Genomic DNA, 20,655 nt, shown 5'->3' on the forward strand with positions numbered 1-20,655 from the left:
GTGTGAGTACATTTTTAAAATCAGACCTGGATGGTATTCTTGGCACATCCCAGCCCTCTGAGTAGGTGGAGGCACAGCCAGGACCAAGCTGTGCCTTTTTCCTGAGCCTGACCAGTGTCAGCCCCCTGAGGATCTCTGGAAATGTCCAAGGCCAGCCTGGGATAGTGGGAGGTGTCCCTGCTCATGGCAGGGGATGGAACTGGATGAGCTTTAACCTCCCTTCCAACCCAAACCATCTTTTGATTCTATGATTCTCTGGTGCTCTTTGCCCCCTTTTTTTTTTTGGGTCCTATCTCAGATCTTTACGATTTTCCAGCCCACCTGTGTTGGTTTATCTCAGAGCTGATGAAATGGGCTGAGCCCCTTGAGTGTCCTCCACCACCCCAGCACCACCTGGACGTGCTGCCCACCCTGATGGGATCTCTCTGGTGACAGCTCTGAGACCTGAGGATTACCAGAAGTTTGTGAGCATGGCTGTGAGCACTCCATGCTTTTTTAATTTTCCTTTAGAAGTCACTCCCTTGGGTGTCTGGGCTGCAGTGCTGGATTCCAAATCAGGACAGTCGCCTCCAGCCCTGTGTGTTCCCCCCAGCCCAGCCCCTGCAGTGCTCTGACCCTGTTTAGATTATGGAAGGATAATTTCACAATTTGATGCCTCCCTGGCTCTTGATGTTTTTAGTTGAATTTTAATCCCAAGGGAAATAAAGGAATCTGGGCAAAACTGCAGCGCTGTTCCAAATTTGCCAGGGAAAGAAAAAAGCCTCCAGTGCATTTGTTGATAGTGACTGGAGTGGATACAACAGTTTTCCAGCATCCTCGTTCTTCTCTTAGAGGGCTTTTCCAGCCTTCATGATGCTTCATTCCATGATTCCAGGTTACTGCAGGGTGTCTCTGCCCAATGCTGGCAGCAGCAGGAATGATGCAGGTCATCGTCTCTCATCTGGCACTTTGCTTCTCTTTAAACACACAGAGACAGTCACAGTCTGAGCCAATCCACCTCAGTATCCATCACAGGAAGGTTGTAAATACAATAAACCTGGGCTTTGCTCCCTTTTTGCTGGCTCTGTTTAAAGTGATTCCTTTCTTATCCCACCCTTCATTTGTGGGAGCATGTCCCTGATCCACCTGCATATGGAAATTCTCATTTCTTAGAAGGAAAAACAAGGACAGAAGTGTTTTTTTTTTCTCTGGCTGGCTCAGGGACCTGCTTGGGTTCGTTGCCTGGTTTCCATGTCACTTTGCCCAGCCCATGGAGAGAAGAGTGTTTGTGATTTTTCTCATCTTCAGCACAAACACTGGGAGATCCCTGTGTCTGTTAATCCCCCTCACCAACATCACACACAGCACAGTGATCACAGTCAGGAAGAACAACTCCACTGGAAAAGGGAAATAATAGATTAGTTTGGATTCCAGGGAAGGCATTTCAGTTCTGGAAACCAGGATTTGAACAGCAAGATTCAGGATTTCTTAGGTGAGCAAAATAAATGCTTCAGAGGAGCTGAAGCAGTTGGATATTCAGGCAGAGGTTGGACATTCCTGGTTTGGGCTGGGAAATCTCTGTGTAGCCTGGCATGAGCTGGGTGCTGGGATCTGAGGTGGGAAATTGCTGCTGCCTGGAAACTCAGCAGTTTTTGAATTGAACATTTCATTCTCCTCGTTATTAATTAACCTTTTTCTTTCTTTTTTTTTTCCTTCAGCATGAAAGACTTTCCAGGTAAGAATTTTCTTTATTTTTTCTTTATTTTTTCTTTATTCTTTCTTTTTTTTCCCTTTTTTTTTTCTGTGTAATATTCATTGGCAACATGTTTTTGTACAGCTTCCAGGACATTCCTTGCGCTTCAAACCCAGCCTGGTACTGCCTATTTGATCCTTTCCTCAGCTCAGCTGTGGCACCAATTTGCTTCTATTCTTTACTCCCCAAATTATTTAATTTAGAAAGAGAGCTGGTTCCCACCATGGAGATGAGAGATTTGTGGGAAATCACTGCCCATGGGAGATTTTTCCCAGCTATTGTAGAGGTGGTGGCTGTCAGGTTTTGGGCCAAGAGCAGGGTGCTCCCACAAACCCCAGAACCTTGGCTCAGCTGGGTTGAACTGGCTGTTCCGAGTCACCACAGCTCCAAAGTGCTGGATCTTCCTCCTGTTTCAGGTTGGAAGCAGCTACAAACCCCACCACGAGTGACTCCTCCTACGGCGACCGTGCCTCCGGCCGCTCCAGTGCCTACAGCCGCAGGGAGAACCGCCTGGCCGCGCTCAGCAGCCGCGCCGACGACGAGAGCAACAGGGACTACAAGAAAGTAGGATTTGTTTTTTTTAATCTTGTTATTGTCACTGCACGCACCACAGAACCTGCCTGACACTGCAGAAATGGTCCCAGGAATGAGTGGGAAGAAAGAGAAGGTGTTTTATGTTTGTTTTCTCTGTTGAAAAGGATCCAGCGGATTGGGTTGGAAGGGATCTTAAAGCTCATCCCATTCCACCCCTGTAAGGGCAGGGAGACCTGGCACTAGCCCAGGTAGCCCAAAGTTCCCTCCAGCCTGGGCCTGGGCACTTCCAGAGATGGGGCAGCCACAGCTTCTCTGGGCTCTGTGCCAGGGCCTCACCACCCACCCTGTGAGTAAGGAATTGTCTAAATTAAAACTAAATTAAAACACAAAAAAACTGTCCCTTTTTCGTGCTGCTTGGCTGTGTTTAAAACTTCCTACAAAATTCAACAGCTGTTTTCTTATTTCTAATTCATTAATCATCAAAACATAAGTAAAGCATCCAAGTTGGTTTTGTTTTCCCTTCTCGTCTCCTGATGTGTGGGAGCAAAATGAACATGGGCATGTGTCTGCTCAGAGCAGCGTGGCAGGATGGGGTTAATTAACCAGGAGCAGCCTCCTTAACTGAGCTCTTGTTCTGCATTTCAGTTATACGAGAGCGCCCTGTCTGAAAATCAAAAGCTGAAGTCCAAGCTGCAGGAAGCCCAGCTCGAGCTGGCTGATATCAAAGCAAAGTTGGAAAAAGCAGCCCAGGTAAGGGAAAATCCAGGTCCTGATGGAGAAATTGAGCACTGGCCACGACAAACCAACACTTGTTCCAGAATGGGAAAGGGAGGGAAGCTCCTGGAAGGATGTTTTTGGGAGGGAAGGTGCAACAGAGAAAATAGAAGTAAGCAAGTAATTTTGCAAATCAACTTGTTGCATCCCAAGCAAGACCATCTGTGGGCTGTCTTGGCCTTTGTGCAGCACAAGCACCACAAGCACCCTGTGAGTGCTCTTGGGTTTAATCACTTTCTATTTTTAATTTCCATACCAGAAACAGGAGAAAACTTCTGACCGGTCCAGCATGCTGGAGATGGAGAAGAGGGTATGTGTCTCTGCTTTCTTCTGAGTCACAGCCTGAGCCTCGCGTTGCTGTGCAGGGCAGTCATTTCTAGAAGGGAAGCCTTAATTAAAAGATAAGTTGTATTTTTGCCTTGAGGAGCAGTGCACAGTGATAATTGTGTTCTGACCTTTGCAGGGCCTGAGGCTCTGCTGCTCTCTTTGCACATCAGCTTCGTTCTGATTCCTCTCTTTTGTTCTAAGGATTGTATCACACTGAGGGACTGTTGGTCTATTATGCTTTAAAACATTCTTGGTCCTTACAAATAAAGGTTTTGGGTGGTGGGGGAACAAGACAAAATCCTGGAAGGGCTGCTCTCAATCCCTTCATCCCCCAGCCTGGGTTGGTACTGAGGATTGTCCCATTTCAGAGACAGAACCTTGAACTTGGCCTTGTTGCAGTCAGGGTAACATCCTGTATAACTTCTGTTGAATCAGGATCACAACAGCCACAAATTCTGAGAGTTGGAAAGTAAAACCGTGTTCAGCTGTTCTCAGTGAAGATGCATTAACTGTTTCTGGGGTGTCTCTTGCATTTTGCACTGACGAATCCCTGGATGAACCGTGCTGTGGGTAAAAAGTGACCCAGAACTCCTCATCCACAGCACACTCAGAACCTGCCTTTTCCTCACTCTCATGGCTCCTTGCATAGGGCAAAGGAGCAGGGCAAAGAGTGTAAATCTTGGTCCTGATGTGTGTTTCCCAATTCCCCCTTCTTGGGGCATGTCCCTGGAGCAGTTTGAGCCCCTTCACATTGGGAAAGTCACTGGAGGAGTCCAGATCTCCCTGCCTTGGCACAGGCTTAGCTGAGGCCACTCACAGGGCAGAGTCTAATCCTCACTTTCAGAAATGCACCAAAAGCAGTCAGCTTTGCAGCCCTGGATTATCTGGGGGAAACAGGATTTCCAGGCAGGGAATTTCCTTGTTCTGTTTCCTATTTGAGCAGCTCAGTGACTTTTCTCATTGCCATCTTTGGTGGAGTGTAAGTAAATCCATGGCTTCACCTACAGAGCTCAAAATCACATTACCTCAGCAACTCCTGAGAACTGGGATCACTGAAAGTGGGGAATAATTTCATTAGGGGTATGAATAGAGCTTGTGATCTGCCCAAAGAGGCCCAGCTTATATCCCTTGCTGGTTTTCCAGCTGCCCTGTCCCATCTGATCAGCTCCTGGTTGTAACCTCTGCCTTGCTTTGGGATACTCTTCAGGGGATGCTGCTGCAGAAACACAAGAATCTTAATTTTTCTTTAAAAGAAAATATACTGTAAATTTTACTTCTAAATCCTTGTGATCTTCTTTGTTATGAATCCTTGTAAACAGGAGAAGCGAGCCCTGGAGCGGAAACTCTCTGAAATGGAGGAGGAAATGAAGGTAAGAAATAATCTTCACTGTGTCTATTCCCTTTCTTATGCTTTGTATTCATGTCTTTGGGGATTGTCACCCAGGAGGAGGATGTTAAAGGTGTCCATGGGAAGGATCTCATTTTCCTTTCCGCAGTCAGAACTTGCTTTAACGGCCCTGTTCATCAAACAATGAAATGCTAATAAACTGTCCTGTTCTCATTCATCTGATTGCTCCTATGTTTGATTTGTTCTGCTGTCTGATGGGAGAATGGTGAAAGCTGTTCTCCTTAAATGCCTTTCCCAAACTAACTCTTTGTGGCCTCGCTGAGTTCCAGTGTGCTGACCCCCTGTGCTCTGACTAGTCTGCAGCCCCAGTTAAACCGCTGAGGTTCTCTCCGGACGGGTAAGAAGACAAAGCTGGCTTTGAGCTCACGCACACTGGCCAGGATAAAACACAGAGTGGTTGTGTTCCTCTGCTCCCTTCCCAAAGCATGTCACTGGGAGGCCACAGCAGCCTGGGATGATTCCAGCAAAGAGGAGTTTGTTTTCTGATGGGATGTGCGGCATGGCGCGCTGTCACCGGCCACGGCCACTGGTGCTCTGGCATGTTCCCCCTCCCGTGGCGTGGCTTCAGGGATGGTTGTGCCTGTGAGGGGAGAGCCCTGCAGGGCCCAGCAGCACCTGGCTGCCCACACACCCCTAAAGCTCCCCCCGTTGGGCAGTGCTGGGTCACATTGTGCTGCATTTCAGTGCTCGTGTTCACAGAGTGAGCGTCCCCTTTGCTCTGCCCGTGCCTTCCTTCCCTTCCAACGTGAGCAGGTGGGACCAAGCTGCTCTCAGAAGGAAGGACCCACCTGAGAGCTCTCCTGGCACCACACACTGACAGAAACTACTTCATGCCACCCTGGAGGAGGTTCCAACTCTGTTTCTCTTGGAAATTTTGTGTTTCTACCAAGCACATGGCTTTGGGAGGACCACTGGCTTCTTCTGCACCTTCTGCTGCAATAAGTGACACGATGGTGTGGTGGATTCTTGCTGCAGAGGCTCTTGTTCTCTCAGAGAGGAGAAAATAAGTGTGGATGTGTGAGCCAGGAGGAGAAGGAGAAAGGATTGAATGTGTCTAAATTCCAAACTCTTTGTTCAGTGAGCAGGTGGGAGCTTTTAACGGCACAGAGACTTTGCTGTAATTACAGAATTGTGGTCTTCAAGAGAGGTTTGTGTTGGTCCTTCAGCTCTGCAGATCACTGCAAACCTGCCACTTCAGCCCATGGAGTAAGAAGACAAGGTGGTGGCCTCTAGTGGCCTCAGTTTGGAAACATGCTGCTCTGGAAAGCAAATAATGAGAGGAGGTGCCTGTAGGGTCTGTTGGACACAGCCAGAGTTCCTCCAGGTCAGGCAGTCTGGAGCTGCAGAGCCCTGGAAGCCAAGGTGGTGCAGGAAGAGAAACTGCTGGAGGTTGGACGTGTTCTCACACTGCCTCGAGAGACATGACTGAAGGAACCTGTGGTCCAGGTGAAAATGAGCTTCAGGTCCTTGAGACTGGTGCTGGCTCTGCTCTCTGCCTGTTCTTGCTGCATTGAACAACCAAAGTGGCCTTTTGTTAATAGAACAAACACACAGGAAATTGGAAAATCTCTCTTCTGAGGTGCTACTAGATTTTTATTAATTTTTGCAGAACCTTGAGCACGTGGTGAGTACCTGAGGGCTCTGTGACGTGCTTTGTTTGACAGCTGCTCAAAAAAGAGGAATGTAAAAACCTCTGAAGAAAGAAGCACTGAGTTGGACCTTTCCAAAAGGAAACTGTTGCATCCACTTTCATGATGCCTTGGAGTGGGAGAAACAGCCCTGCCCTGTTTGCCTGGAGGGAGGAAACCTCTGCAGGGCATCCCTGTCAGTCACTAGTGTGGGAGTTGAGCCAGGACAAAATCTACAAGTCCAATTCTGGTTGGACTCTCATTCCTGCTCCTTGCCCTACCTGAGTGGCTGTTGTGCAGAGTCAGAAGGAATAAATGAGGAATTGGGAAGGAAAATGCAAATCCACCAATTTCCTTTAATGTAAAGAAGCAGCAAGTGGAAACAACCATATCTGTGAGGTGATTAGGTCTCAGGTTGTTTTGGGGAATTCTTCCCTCAAGTCTCCGAATCCAGCAAGATTCACGTCCTGCTGATGGATCTGGGAGTGTCTGTGTCCAGTTGTGCACATCAGCTGTCCTGGCCAGGGCTGTCCTCTCCTGGCAGCTGACTTGAGGAAGAGGAGGCAGAGGTGACAGAAGTGTGCAGTACCTTGGGCTGTGTTTGAGGGCTCATTTGAGCTTTGTTCCTGTGTGGAGTGTGACCCCTGCTACCAAACCACAGAGCAGTGAAGAGGAGCAAGACAGGCTTGGTAACCTCAAGAAGTCTGGTGACAGAGCAGTGCAGCATTTTCCTGAGTGACTGCACAATTCGACTGGAGATTCAGAACCTTGGCTGAGGCAGGAGAAAGAAAATTAACATTTGCACTGAGCTGAATTCAATGCCAAGTGCCCGAGGTCCCAACTTAACACAGCAATTGTTCTTGAAGGTCACAGAAGCTCCTTTATTCCGTAGCAGTACTGCAGCTCCTGGCCTCGGCCATCGTGCAGGCTCTGGGCATTTTTATTTAGTGTTGAGGCACAAAATCCATTAATTGAAGGCAGGTAGAGAGAACTGAGAAACCTGCTTTTGCTAAGCCAAGTATCAAGCAGAGTGATAAGCAATCACAGCGGTATCGTCCAGATCCTGCTCTTTGCCCTTGGCTTCAGGCCCAGCTTCCCAGCCTTTGCTGCATTTGGTGCATAAACAGGAGCCTGGCCTACCTATGGCACACACACCTTTTTACATCAATGATCCTTTCTGTGGGCTGTGCAGTGTGTGGGGGCTGAGCAGCAGCTGATGGGACCATGCTGAGGTTCCGTGCTGTGCTGGTGTGGGAAAGCAAAGGTGGTCTCTGAAACTGTCACAGTTCTTTCCATCTCGCGTAGCATGAGGCCCCTGCTGTATATATGAGGTGCTTTCTGCCAGCTGTGAGCCCTGTGATAAAACAGAGTATCTTTATTATCTGTGTATCATAAAATCATGGAATATCCTGAATTGAAAGGGACCCACAGTCCAAACCCTGGCCCTGCACCCCAACAATCCCACCCTGTGCATCTCTGGGAGTGTTTTCCAAACCCTCCTGCAGCTCTGGCAGCCTCGGGGCTGTGCCCATTCCCTGGGGAGCCTGGGCAGTGCCTGAACCCTCTGGGGGAAGAGCCTTTCCCTGATATCCAGCCTAAATTTCCCCTGATGCAGCTCCAGCCCTTCCCTGGGGTCCTGTCCCTGCTCACAGAGAGCAGAGATCAGAGCTGCATCCCCCAGTGAGGTCTGAGCTCAGGCTGCTCTTCTGCAGGGTGAACAGACCAAGTGTCCTCAGCCATTTCTGGTACCATCAAAACAAGTGACTGTTCCAGTCCAACCATCTCCCAGCAGCTCCTGGTGTGATGTATAACAGGACAGACGTGTCATGTCCCTCTGTCCTCACTGGGCACAGCGGCAGCCAGCAGAGTTTGGGTGAAGGGATGGATGGAGGGATAGATGGATGGATGGAGGGATGGATGGATGGATGGATGGATGGATGGATGGATGGATGGATGGATGGATGGATGAGGGATGGATGAGGGATGGATGGATGGATGGATGGATGGATGAGGGATGGATGGATGATGGATGGGATATGGTGAGCAGGGATCTGGCTGTGGAGGTGTCACTGCAGCTTTCCTGCAGTTCTGTAGCTGCAGTAGCTGTAGCTCTGTCTTGGGATCTGTTGATTTATCCAGTGTCAGAACTGTGTTTGTGTGTCCAAGGAGCTGCTCTGTCAGTTTGGTGACCTCAGGGGCTCAAACCCCATGCTTTGCTGGCTCCCTGCCCTCCTGTCTTGCTTCCCTTGGTTTTGCAAAGCTGTTCAAAGAGGTGTCTTCATTTCATCATGGAGAGTAAATGTAATGCTTTTGGGCAGCTAAGAACAGAGCTGATGTTTGAGGGGTAACAAAGTACTTCAGTTTTGTACAGGAATGAGCCCTTGGACAAAATGTCCTGGGAAGCAGCAGGTTCTTTCCCAGCTGCAGCCAGCTCTGGGTCATCACAAAATCCCAGACTGCCATGGGCAGGGACACCTTCCACCATCCCAAGTGCTCCAAGCCCTGTCCAGCCTGGCCTTGGACACCTCTAAGAATGGGACAGCCACAGTTTGTCTGGGTAACCTGAGTAGTGCAGGCCTGGGTGGACAGTCATTGTAAATTCTTTCATGGTGCTCCTTGTTCAGGATAGACAGCACCTCCCTCTGAGTGCTTTCTGCTGATGAAATGGTAGAAAGGAATCCTGTTCCCCAATAAATCCTTCCCTCTGTCTTCTGCCACTGCAAGCTCTCAAGTAAGAGGATGTGGAGAGGAATGTGGTGTTTTGTGGGACTGCTTTGCTTTGGGACTGGAATTTTGTCATTTGAATATACTTCTTGTGTATGTTTCCTGCCAGGCCCTACCCAGTGTTGGGACTCCCTCCATCCTGCAGGATGGACCCTTGCTCAGGAGGGGTTTTGTTCCTGTGGCCCATCTGCCTGACCCCTCAGGAGGAAGGAGGGCAGAGATGCCACTCAGGAAGCAGCTCTTGGCATCTCCTGGCACCCACAGTGGTGTAAATGTCCAGCACATCAAATCACTTGGGCATTACTGGAGCAGTGTCATCCTTGTGGCACTGAGATCTCTGCATGGCTTGTACCATTTCCCTGTTCTGCTTCCTCATGGCTCTTCTGTTCCTCACCTCCCACTGCTGCTGTACCTGTGCCAGCCCTGGTTTGTACCTGTGTCCAATTTGTACCTGTGTCAGGTTTGTACCTGTGCAAGCCCCAGTTTGTACCTGTGTCAGGTTTGTACCTGTGCCAGCCCTGGTTTGTACCCGTGTCCAGTTGATACCTGTGTCAGGTTTGTACCTGTGCAAGCCCCAGTTTGTACCCACACACAGTTTGTACCCGTGTCCAGTTTGTTCCTGTGCAAACCCCAGTGTGAGGCTTGATCTCTGCCCTGTCCTGTGCCCCTCTTTGCCTTTGTCACCAGGAATGTCCTCCTGGCACATCCCCACTGTGGTTGATGCTCCCATTCAGACTCCTCTTCCTAAAACGAGCAGTTTAAGGTTCAGATTTGTCCCCTCTGAAGGTCAAAGATAAATTGAGCCCCACAATGAATCTGCACAAACCCCAAACTGAGCCTGGGCAGACCCAGGAGCATCACTCAAGGATGAGGGACACAAACAGACACGGTACCTGTCTCAGTGATCTGCTGTGACACTTTCAGGTGCTTCACTCTGTGCCTTTGGGATCTTCCAGGAAACTCTGATTGCTCTTTACTCCACACAGCTGCTTTGGCTTTTAGGAGATGAAGAAAAGGAGTTTTAAAGAAATTCTCAGATCCCAGCAGTGCTTTCAGAGCCTGTGTAGGTGTTGAGTCACTGGTGATAGGTCTCACAGCAGTTCCCAAGTCCCAGGGCTGTCTGGACAAACTAGAATATAATCCTGCTTTGTGGTGGGAAATCCCTGTATTTGACCATTTTTAAGACTTTGGGGCTCCCCTGGAAAAAGGGCTGATTCCCAAAATATCCTTGGTGGTTTTTTCCCCATCCAACACTCACTGCTACTAATTTCTTTTAGTGTCTTTTTTCCTTTCACTGCCTACAGACTAATCTCCCATTTCTGTGCCCATTTGTCTCCATGATGTTCTCTCTGTATTTCTCTGTCCACTCCTCTCACTCTCTGCAGAATCTCCACCAGCTCAAACAGATTCACACTCTGAGGCAGCTGAATGAGCAACTCCTGGCTGAGAACAGGGCTCTGACCCGGGTGGTGGCCAGACTTTCCCTGCCCTCCAAGCCCTCGGAGTCAGAGGAGCTGTAGCTGCTTTCCCTCCAGCTCATCTTGCCTCCCTCTTCCACCTCTCCAGGCAGGTTTCTGCTCTCTGGCCTCGCTCTCCGGGCTGTCTGGTGAAGCTTGTTGCTCAAAAGCTTGTGCCAAAGGATCTCTGAGTTCCCAGAGCACGGTGCTGCTGCCACAGCAGGGCTTTGCTGGACTCTGCTGCCTCTCGCTGTGCATGGCAGATGCTGCTGCCCTTGCCAGATTAGCTCTGGGGAATGGCTTTGGGGTGGCTTGGCAGTGCCAGCAGCTCCTTGCCTGGTACTTTGCCTTGGAACAGACCCACAGAATGGTTTGTGTTGGAAAGGGTGTTAAAGTTCATCTCATTTCACCTCTGCCATCAGTCATCATCACCTTCCACTAGACCAGCCTCGTCCAGCCTGGCCTTGGACACGTGAAAATAGGTGGTTTATGCTACATGTCTGCTTATAACAGAATTCCTTTTTTAATTAGACTTATTTCAGGGAGAAGCTGGCACTCAGCAAATCAGATTATCCAAAGTCAGGGATGTTGTGGAAAGCTAACATTTTGAACAGAAAGGGTGTTTTTAGAAAAACTACAAACTGAGCTGTCCTCAGCAGGTTTTCTTGGTCACTTGAACAAAAAGGACAAACTCCTTTCTTTATTTTAAACTGAAAATTTTGAGTCCACAGGCTCAGCAATCCCCCTGGGCTGGCACAGGGTGGGGGAGGCAGCAAGAGCCAGAGCAGGAGTGCTCTGTTTTCATCTCCTCTTTTAAATCCCACTGCAGGACAATTAATGTTTGAAACCCAAGGATGAGTCTTCCCCAAGCTTTGCCCTCACACAGTTAAATTACGTCTCTTCCTGCTGCTTCATTGTTTCAATGCTAAAATAAAGCTGTAAATGCTCCTTTCTTGGGGCCCTACCTGTCCTACCTACCTTTGCAGGTTAGTAGGAATATTCATATCCCTTCAGACTCAAGAATCTCTGTGCTCTTGAGGGCTGGAAGTGGCACCACAGAATAAAAAAAAATCTATTCTTAGCACACAAATTATATCAAGGCTGATTAACCATAGAAACAAACTACTCAGGGGAATTGTGGTTTCCCCTTTCCAGGAGTCTCAGCTCAGGCCCACATGTGTGTCACAAGGCCCAGTGTCATGTTGAGTGCCCTGGATTGTGCAGATGGGCTCACAGTGAAATGATCTCACAGCCTTTCTGGTTTTAATCTGCAGAACTAAACTCCAACCTGACCCTGCCTCATTTCTTCTCATAAACCACGAGTTTAAGTCATTCTCCTTCCCCACATGATTTCAGGTCTGAGAGGGAAAATTGGGCAAAATGATTTCCACACTCAAAGAAATGATGTTTCACAACCTGCAGGTCACCTCTCCTCCCCCCAGGACGTGCCCATGATTGATAACATGCCCTTCCATCCTCCCTCTGCTCTGGCTGAGGCTCATCCTTCCCTCCTCACTTCAGGTTTGCAGTTCCCTACTGTCCCCAAGCTGGGAGAGAGCCATGGTCTGCAAGCTCTGCTGATGTATTTTCAGCTCTTTTAGTAGGTCTAACACAGGATGTTGCTGGTGTGTGTAAACTCTACCCCAGTGGTGTCTGTGGCCATTCCAGCTGTGCAGTGATGTCACTGGTTTAGGCTCTGCCAGGTAAACCTTGCTCTGGCAGCAGTGCTGTTCAGTCAATCTCATTTTCCTGAATGCACATTATTTCTGAGGAAATAATGAGGAGCTGTGTTCTCCATTGTCCCAGCTCACACCCAGCCCTGGTGCTCAGAGCAGCCTCCAGCCCACCCTGGGGTGACACCTCATTGTCAGCCCCACCACTGCTGGGGGCTGCTGAAACCTCCAGCCCTTCCCTCCTCTTCCCATGGGGCTCATTTCACCTGATTTCAGGAAGCCTCACTCAGCACTGGTGGAGCCAGGAAACATGTCCTCAGGCACTTATTTCACATGTATTTATACTCCTTCATTTTCAAATAAGTGACACAGGTCACAGGAAGGCCCCCATGTGAGGCACAGCCCCACCAGGCTCCAGCTGAGCCCTGGGACTGGGGTAGTTCTGTCTGTGACAGGGTCTCTCTACCAAAACGAGTGTCAGGACTTCACACACTGGTTGTCCCAGCGATGGGCACTGCAGAGCCAGCCCAGGCAGTGACAGGGGCCTGACAGGACTGTCCATCTGCAGCCCCCAGGGGGTGGTGGGGCTCTTGGGGGGCACTGGGAGGCACCAGTGTGAGTGGCAGGTGAAGCTCAGGAGGAAACAGGGGAGTGCAGAGACGTCAAAAGCTCTGTGGTGTCTCTGAGCTCCTGGTCACTTTGGTGATGGTGATGGTGATGGCCCTTCTTTGGCCATGAAAATGGCACAGGGAGCCTTGAGTGCTGTCGTGGTGACAGCCCAGCCATGGACACCCCTGTCACAGCAGTTCTGAGTGGAGGGAGGCTCACTCAGCATCACTGGCTGGAGCTGTGGCCAGCCCAGCACATGGACCATTTCCAGATATCCCACCATGGAGCACCAACCTCTCCTCCCTCTCCAAAAAACCTCCCACCTAAAACATCCACCACCACAGGGATGGAGCTGGGTGTGTTGGGGCTCACCATGGCTTGATCCAGCTGTGGAAAAAAGGAATTGCTCTGGTGGAGCTGCTGCTGCCCCAGGAGTTACCCACACTCTGACCTGGTGATCATGGAGGGGCTGCAGGTGGAGGGGGGAACAATATCGTGGTCAAAGTTAAAGCACCAGGTTAGGAGGAAGGAGAAGATTTAGTGCAGATTTTTAATTTGAGGGAATTCCTCCAAGATGCCCCTTGGCAGACAGAAATAGTGTCTGAGCTCATAGAGGTGCTGTGTGTGTGATCCTGCTCTGCCCTGGGTACCCCTCCAGCCTTGGGGCTGGTCACCCATGGTGGGAGTGACCCCCTGTGTGTCACCCCCAGACAGGAGCAGGGGGTGTCCTGGTGCCTGGGAACAGTCCATGGAAGGCACTCACTGCAGCACAGAAAGTCAGCAGTCAATTCAGGCCAATGGGAAATGTTGGAAGGGTCTTGTTAAAGCTATTTATTCTCTATTTTCAAAGGCTTTTGTCTGTGTTGCAACCTCAGCTGAGCACCCAGGAGGTACCTGCAGTGTTGGTGTGTTCTACCAGTGCTCTGGCCTGGGCACTTATGACTGTATTGGGCATCTGTGGGGTATCAAGGAGATTTGGGGCTGTTCTAGAGATTTGGCAAGGTCCAGTCCTGAATGAAGATTCCAGACCTTTGGTTTCCCTTCCAGTCCTGGCAAAATGGAAAAAGTCTATCAGGGAAAACAGCTTTATTGTTGTGTGCTGAGCTGTATTTATCCTCTGGGCACAGGTTTGGGATGAAACAGCTCAGAAATGGTTCCTGCCTTGGTGTCCTGGTCCTGACCTGCTGCTGGGGCTGTGGCCTTGCTTTGCTCCAGGGGCTCCCTGGCTCGGGGCTTCCTGCCTCAGTGCTGTGCTCGAGGTCCTGTCACGCCTGGCAGGCAGCTTGGAAAAGCCCTGGAGGTGCTGCAGAGCCGTGGGAGTGTGCTGGGTGCAGGGGATGCCGTGTCCCCTCTTGCCCCCGAGCCCCTCTGACCCTGCCTTGTCTTTGTCTCTCTGCAGATTTTGACAGAGCTGAAGTCGGACAACCAAAGGCTGAAGGATGAGAACGGAGCCCTCATTCGTGTCATCAGCAAACTCTCCAAATAGGAATCCTGAGCAAAGGCAGGACAAGGAGGGGTGTCCTACACCAGCTGCCAACCCCCCCACTGAGCCCTACCCCAATTCCCTTCCCGTCACGTACAGCAAGTGTTCCAGCTGTGGGATCAATGTCACACCTGCCTTGCCCTGCCCTTTGCTGTACATTCCCTTTCTGCCCCTATTTCCCCCCAACACACCCCCTGCCATTTTTTTTTTTTTTTTTTTTAATTTATGCATGTTGTGGTATCTCGGACATTTTAATCAAGGGAGAAATGTGAGGACTGAGTTTGAGCTGCCAAAACTTCCTCCAGAAGCTCAGTATTTGGTTTTGGACTCTCTGACCTGGAGTGGGAAGCTCCTACTGTAAAAAGTGACATCTGAAGAACTAACCCAGCACACCCGAGCCCTTTACAGGTGGGAAATGTGAACACGGGCTGGGACTCTGAGGATGCACATCAGCACACTGAGATGTGGGACTCTGGTTAAATGTGATGCTGTGAAAGCCACCAGAGCTCATGTTTGTGCTGTTTTGCACAGAGACCTTCTCCTCTTGCCCCAGTAGACTGAGTCTTCTATTTAAGATTTTGACCCTGTCCAGTAACATCAGTGCTGACACTCAGTGTCAGACCCTTATCCCTCACCCTCCCTTTACCCCCAGCCTGGGTGATCCTGTGCCATGTTGTGTCCTTCCAGGGCTCCTGTCTCTGCTCGGTGGCATCCAGCTGCCACCTGGACTCTTGTTCTTTGGGACAGGATAAATCCCAGGCACTTGCTGAGCTTTCTGAAGGACAAATGTGAACCCCTGCAGACCCTGGGCTGCTCTCACCTGTGTGTGAGTGTGAATCACCTTGCAGGGAGCTGTGCCCATGCCAGAAACCAGCCTCCTCTTCCCCACAGCCATCTGGGACATTCTCCTGCTGCCTCCCTGAAGGCAGAGCCTGGTCTGGTGTTTCAGGTGCCCTCCCTTTGGATTTGCAGCAGGATTTGTAGAGTGAGGATGCCTGTCCCTTTCCCACACACCTTGGGAAGGTCAGGGTGTGTCAGAGGGACAAGGAGCTGCTGGTAACTGAATCACCACGATGAAAATCTTCTGACCTGTCAAAAACTTGTGATAAGCTTTGACCTTGAAGGAAACCTCCAGAAATACTTTTTTTAATGTTACATGCACTCTGAACAATTTGTTCTCTCCCGTGGGCATTTAGACATTGGCTCCTCTCTCCTTGCTGTGGGACATCATGAGCTCTGTTGAGCTTCCCGTTAACAGACTCCTCTCACACCATGCCTTCCCTCTCAGAGACATCCTGCTGTACCCAAAACATTCTCCCATCTACATCCTTCCATATTTGTCCTTTCATCCCCTTTGTCCTTCAACTCCCCAGATTCTGTCTGGCCAAGGGCAGCAGTTCTGGGTCACTGAACCTGGAGGTGGAGCAGCTCTGTCATGTTCCTGAGCAGCTCTGCTGCCTCTGTCTGGGGGGGCTCTCCACTGCCAGAGGGATGAGATACTTGAACACGAGTGGAATACTTGAGCTTGCTCAACAGGGTAAAACTTACCTCTAATCAAGCAATCCTGGGCTTTATTGGACCTTTTGCTGGTTATTGCCTCAGAAAGCATCTCTATTTTCCTCTCCCTGGGGTTTTCTCTCTTTGGTTGTTTTTGGTTGTGGGTTTTTTTTTTTTTTTTTTTTTTTTTTTTTTTTTTTTTTTTTCCCTCCCCTAATTCTGTTGTTTCCCCACTTCCCCTCCCTGTCCTGCCTGTTTCCACCTCTCTTGCTCTTTCCTGGAGCTGCCAGTTTTCCCCAGGCAGCTCCGACCACCAGTTGCTCTCCAGCTGATGGAGCCGTTTCTCCTGGTACACTGAGGTTCTTCCTCTGCTGCTGAGCTTTGAGAGGAAGAGACCGAAGCTGGTAAAGGCATCAGGGTTTCTGCAGAGCACTGCCTAAGCCAGGCATCCTTTTTATATTCCTTGATTTTAACCCTGCTCTATTTAACGGCTTTAAGTCTTGAGATCCTGTCAGTGCTTCCCCTGCACGCCCTTCCTCTTGGTGCACTTTTTATGTGAGTATTTCTGCCGTTCTTGATGTTTTCTCTCTTGGTGACCCGCTCCTTGCTTCAGCCTCGGGCTCTGGCTCTGCTCAGCTCGGGGATCAGGAGCCCAGTCCCTTCTGTGCCACATGGAGGAGGAGATGCTCCCCAGCCGGGCCGGCAGGATGAGGAGGAGACTCAGAATAAAGATCCTGTTCTTCTCACAGGCAGCAGGAAGAAGCCTGGTGTCTGTTTCAGGAAGAGGGTTCAACCCAATCTGACAGATCCATCCCACGCTGATGTTTTGCCCCTTCCCACCAGGACACTCGCTGTGCTTTTTCCCAAGGAGCAGAGTGGGAAGGCTGTGGGAGGCTTGTTTTTCTGAGGTGGCACCTTGCAAAGCCAAACCACTTTAGCTGAAGTGTCTGCTGAGCCCTGGATTCTCCTGAGCCCCTGGGCCTGCACAGCTCAGTGTCCCTGACCAGCCAAAGCCGTGAGCGTCTCGTCGTGACGGAGCGACTGCAAACCAAATTTCTGAGAATGGATTTTTATTTTATTTTTTTTTTTGTCTCACTTCACGCCTGACATAACCAGTGCACTGAGGAGGTGACAAACAGGACACCTCGAACCCTGTGCTTGGGGCAGGGTGCAGAGAAAATAGATTTTAAAATTGATCCCTCTTGGAACCAGAGCATTTGCCAGACATGGTCTCCCTTGGGGAACATGAGCTTTTTTTGTTTTTCTAAATAATTGTTTGGGGTGAGTTAATTCCTTGGGGTGAACCCACCTGTTGTGGCTGCAAGTTTGGTGATGGCTCTTTGTAAATAAACTCCTTGGAGAAGCAGGACTGGCTGACGAGATGGGGAGAGAATGTATTTTTATGCAACTTTTGAGTGGCCTTTCAAACCCTGAGATGAATGATTTGTTTTACTGGTTGTTGTTATATAGTATTATAAGTATTATGTGTTTGAAAGTTTGGGAATAATATTCACAGCTATGATGCTTGTAAACACAACAGTATTTATAAATGAATAAAATGAGAGTTGATAAAATAGAAGCTTTGACTTTTTGCTTTCATCTTTCTGGAATTACGAGTTGTTTGTGCTGAAATTCCCTGATTCTCCCAAAATTCTCATGGCATGACAATATCCATCATCCATAAAAGCACAAATGCTCTGCAGCTGCAGCACAGGAGCCTTTTCAGGGGAAGCTGAAATGAAGGCAGTGGAGTGTAAATCTCTGGAAAGATGAAAAAGGAGAGGATCCCATCTCCTGTTCACACCACACTGGGGATGATGAGGCCCATTCCCCACCCTGGTGACAAACCCTGTTGTTTCTCTGCTCAGAAGTTTGTTCAGCACCAAGTGTGGCACAGGCAGGAGGTGCTGGGACAACTCCTCTGCCTTGGGTGGGGCTGCTGGACCCTCCACGTCCCAGAGTTCAGAGGTGGTTGAGCTCTTCCCTCAGGGTTGGGGGTGTCCAGGATGGGACTGTGCAGACCAGACTCTGAGCTGGGGGCAAAGAATTCTGCGGGGACCTTTGGTATTTCCCACCTGTGTCCCATGTCTGGTCTGGCCTTGCTTATTTGGGGTTTCATGGTGCCCAGAGCACAAGTCAGAGGGAGCTGAGGGGCTCAGCCTGGAGAAAAGGAGCTCAGGGGGGACCCTGTGGCTTTGCACAACTCCCTGACAGGAGGGGACAGCCAGGGGAGGTGGGCTCTGCTCCAGGGAACAGGGACAGGACAGCAGGAAACAGCCAAGTTGTGTATTTTGGGGGGAAATTCTTCCCTGAAAAGGTGGTTAAACAGTGACCCAGCTGCCCAAAGCAACAGCAAAGTCCCCATTCCTGGAGTGTCCAAATGGTGCCTGAAAATGTGACACCTGGGACAAGGCTTGGTGCTGAACTCGGCAGTGTTGGGTTCATGACTCAACTCCGTGATCTCAGAGGGCATTTCCCACTTAAATGATTTAATGATTCTTGTTTTGGGGGCCCTGGTGAGGTTCCCCCACACCCCAATCCCTCCATCACCCCCGGGGTCTCTCCCCAAGGACCCCCAGGAGCCCCAGCAGCAAAACCAGAAGGGAAGCAGCTCCTTTCAGCTCGTTTCTTTAATAAGGAGACTGAAATCATTACAAAATAACCATGGAACGCTCCGAGACGGAAGGACAGAGCCCACAGGAGGGGAGGGGGCGTTAAAAGCGGCTCTGCCGGGGCCGGGCCGGGACAGCGGGGCCGGGAGAGCCGGGCCTGGGGCTCCCAGAGGAGCCGGTTCCTCCTCCAGGACCGGGAGACAAAAGGAACTCGAGCCTGTTGCCGGGACTCGTGGATTCATTTCCCTTTTTGAGCCCCGGAGCATCCCCGTGGCACGGAGGGAGAGGGAAGCGCCAGCTCTCGTCCCCAAAACACAAACCACGGCACAAATAACCCGAATTGCTCGGAAAAGCTTTTCCAGCAGCGGCGGGTCCGGCCCGACATCAGCGACACCCGGGGGACACGGACAGGGGGACAGGGGGGCTCAGGGCTCACCGCGGGCCTGGCCCCAGCGATCCCGGTGCTCCGGGCTCTGATATGGCTTCTAAAATTGCTCTGACGGTGAAAAATGCTCCAAACGCGACACAGGACACCGAAGCCACAATGATGCTGCTGCTGCTGCCCGGCCGTGGGACAAACGCGACAAAGATACAGGAACACGACACACGTGGGGCCACCCTCCCGGGCTGGGCATGCTCTGCTTTCTTGGCATTAATTTTTTTTTTCTTCTTTTTATATGATTTAATTGGGGATTTTAATTTTATTTAAGGGGGGGAAAAAATCAAGGTGGTGGAGAGCTCTGGAAGGATGAGTTTTGGAGGGAGATGGGGAGGGCAGTGCCGGGCTGGGGCCATGCTGCTGCTGCTGCTATTGCTGCTATCGCTGCTTGCCATGCACTGCTCCTGGTATTTACAGCTATGTCTCCAGATAATTTACCTACACACAGCAAAAAAGTGGGGGGGGGTCAGAGGCAGCGCAGATGGCTTTGATAGGTTGGTTGGTTTTTCCCTTTTTTTTTTTTTTTTTTTAATTAAAAAAAAATAATAATGTATTAAAGTCACAGTCTTCCCCCTCCCCAGAGGATTGAAGAGGCTGAATGGGAAGGAGCCAGGTGGGATCTGCACTCCTGGAGAGACCAGGTGGGGCTGGGGGCAGGGGGGAGTGGGGGGTGCATTTGGGGTGTGCAGGTTTGATGTGCAGGTGTGCAGGTGTGAAGATGTGCAGGTGTGATGTGCAGGTGTGCAGGTGTGCAGGTGTGAAGATGTGCAGGTGTGATGTGCAGGTGTGCAGGTGTGCAGGTGTGAAGATGTGCAGGTGTGATGTGCAGGTGTGCAGGTGTGCAGGTGTGCAGGTGTGCAGGTGTGAAGATATGCAGGTGTGATGTGCAGGTGTGCAGGTGTGCAGCTGTGATGTGCAGATGTGCAGGTGTGATGTGCAGATGTGCAGATGTGCAGGTGTGCAGATGAGCAGGTGTGCAGGTGTCCAGGTGTACAGGTGTGATGTGCAGATGTGCAGATGTGCAGGTGTGCAGATGAGCAGGTGTGCAGGTGTCCAGGTGTACAGGTGTGATGTGCAGGTGTGCAGGTGTGCAGGTGTGCAGGTGTGAAGATATGCAGGTGTGATGTGCAGGTGTGCAGGTGTGCAGGTGTGATGTGCAGGTGTGATGTGCAGGTGTGCAGGTGTGCAGGTGTGCAGGTGTGAAGATATGCAGGTGTGCAGATGAGCAGGTGTGCAGGTGTGCAGATGTGCAGGTGTGATGTGCAGATGTGCAGGTGTGATGTGCAGATGTGCAGATGTGCAGGTGTGCAGATGAGCAGGTGTGCAGGTGTCCAGGTGTACAGGTGTGATGTGCAGGTGTCCAGGTGTGCACACCTCCACCTGTTCCCTGGGAATGCTGCAGGGCCATGCACACTCACTGCCTGCAAACAGTAGGATTTTTCAGTGCTTTTTCTAATTTCCTTCTCTTTTAAGCCATTCCATGTAAGGCAAATGCCCCCACACCCACTCCTCCAGTGCCTGGATGGAGCCCAGACTGAGACTGAGTCCTGTCAGTGCTCCCGGCCATAGGGCACAGGCCCCTCTCCAGCTCCCCATTGTTAAAAGCATCCCAAGACAATTTCTCCCTTTGGCTGCAGGGGCAGGGCAGGACTCCATCGGTTGACACTGACACATCCATTAGGAAAACGGACTAATAAAAGCTGGAAATGGCCCTGAGAGAGCGCTGGCTGGGTGACCCCTGCAGAGCCAGCATGGCCC

At 50.4% G+C, this 20,655-nt stretch overlaps 1 protein-coding gene across 1 annotated transcript; it reads left to right on the top strand.

Moving 5' to 3' along the window:
- Positions 1 to 1,955: 1,955 nt before the first annotated feature.
- Positions 1,956 to 17,425, top strand: LOC310919105 (protein phosphatase 1 regulatory subunit 12B-like; the record flags this gene model as incomplete). Its single annotated transcript, XM_083878284.1, has 6 exons — positions 1,956 to 1,972; positions 2,149 to 2,296; positions 2,912 to 3,016; positions 3,297 to 3,350; positions 4,687 to 4,737; positions 14,266 to 17,425. The coding sequence occupies 6 exons, from the start codon at positions 1,956 to 1,958 to the stop codon at positions 14,350 to 14,352; spliced, it is 462 nt and encodes a 153-aa protein (XP_083734410.1). The 3' UTR covers positions 14,353 to 17,425.
- Positions 17,426 to 20,655: the final 3,230 nt, after the last annotated feature.

Source organism: Zosterops lateralis (assembly GCF_965231275.1).
Source record: "Zosterops lateralis genome assembly, chromosome: 26".
NCBI lineage: Eukaryota > Metazoa > Chordata > Aves > Passeriformes > Zosteropidae > Zosterops > Zosterops lateralis.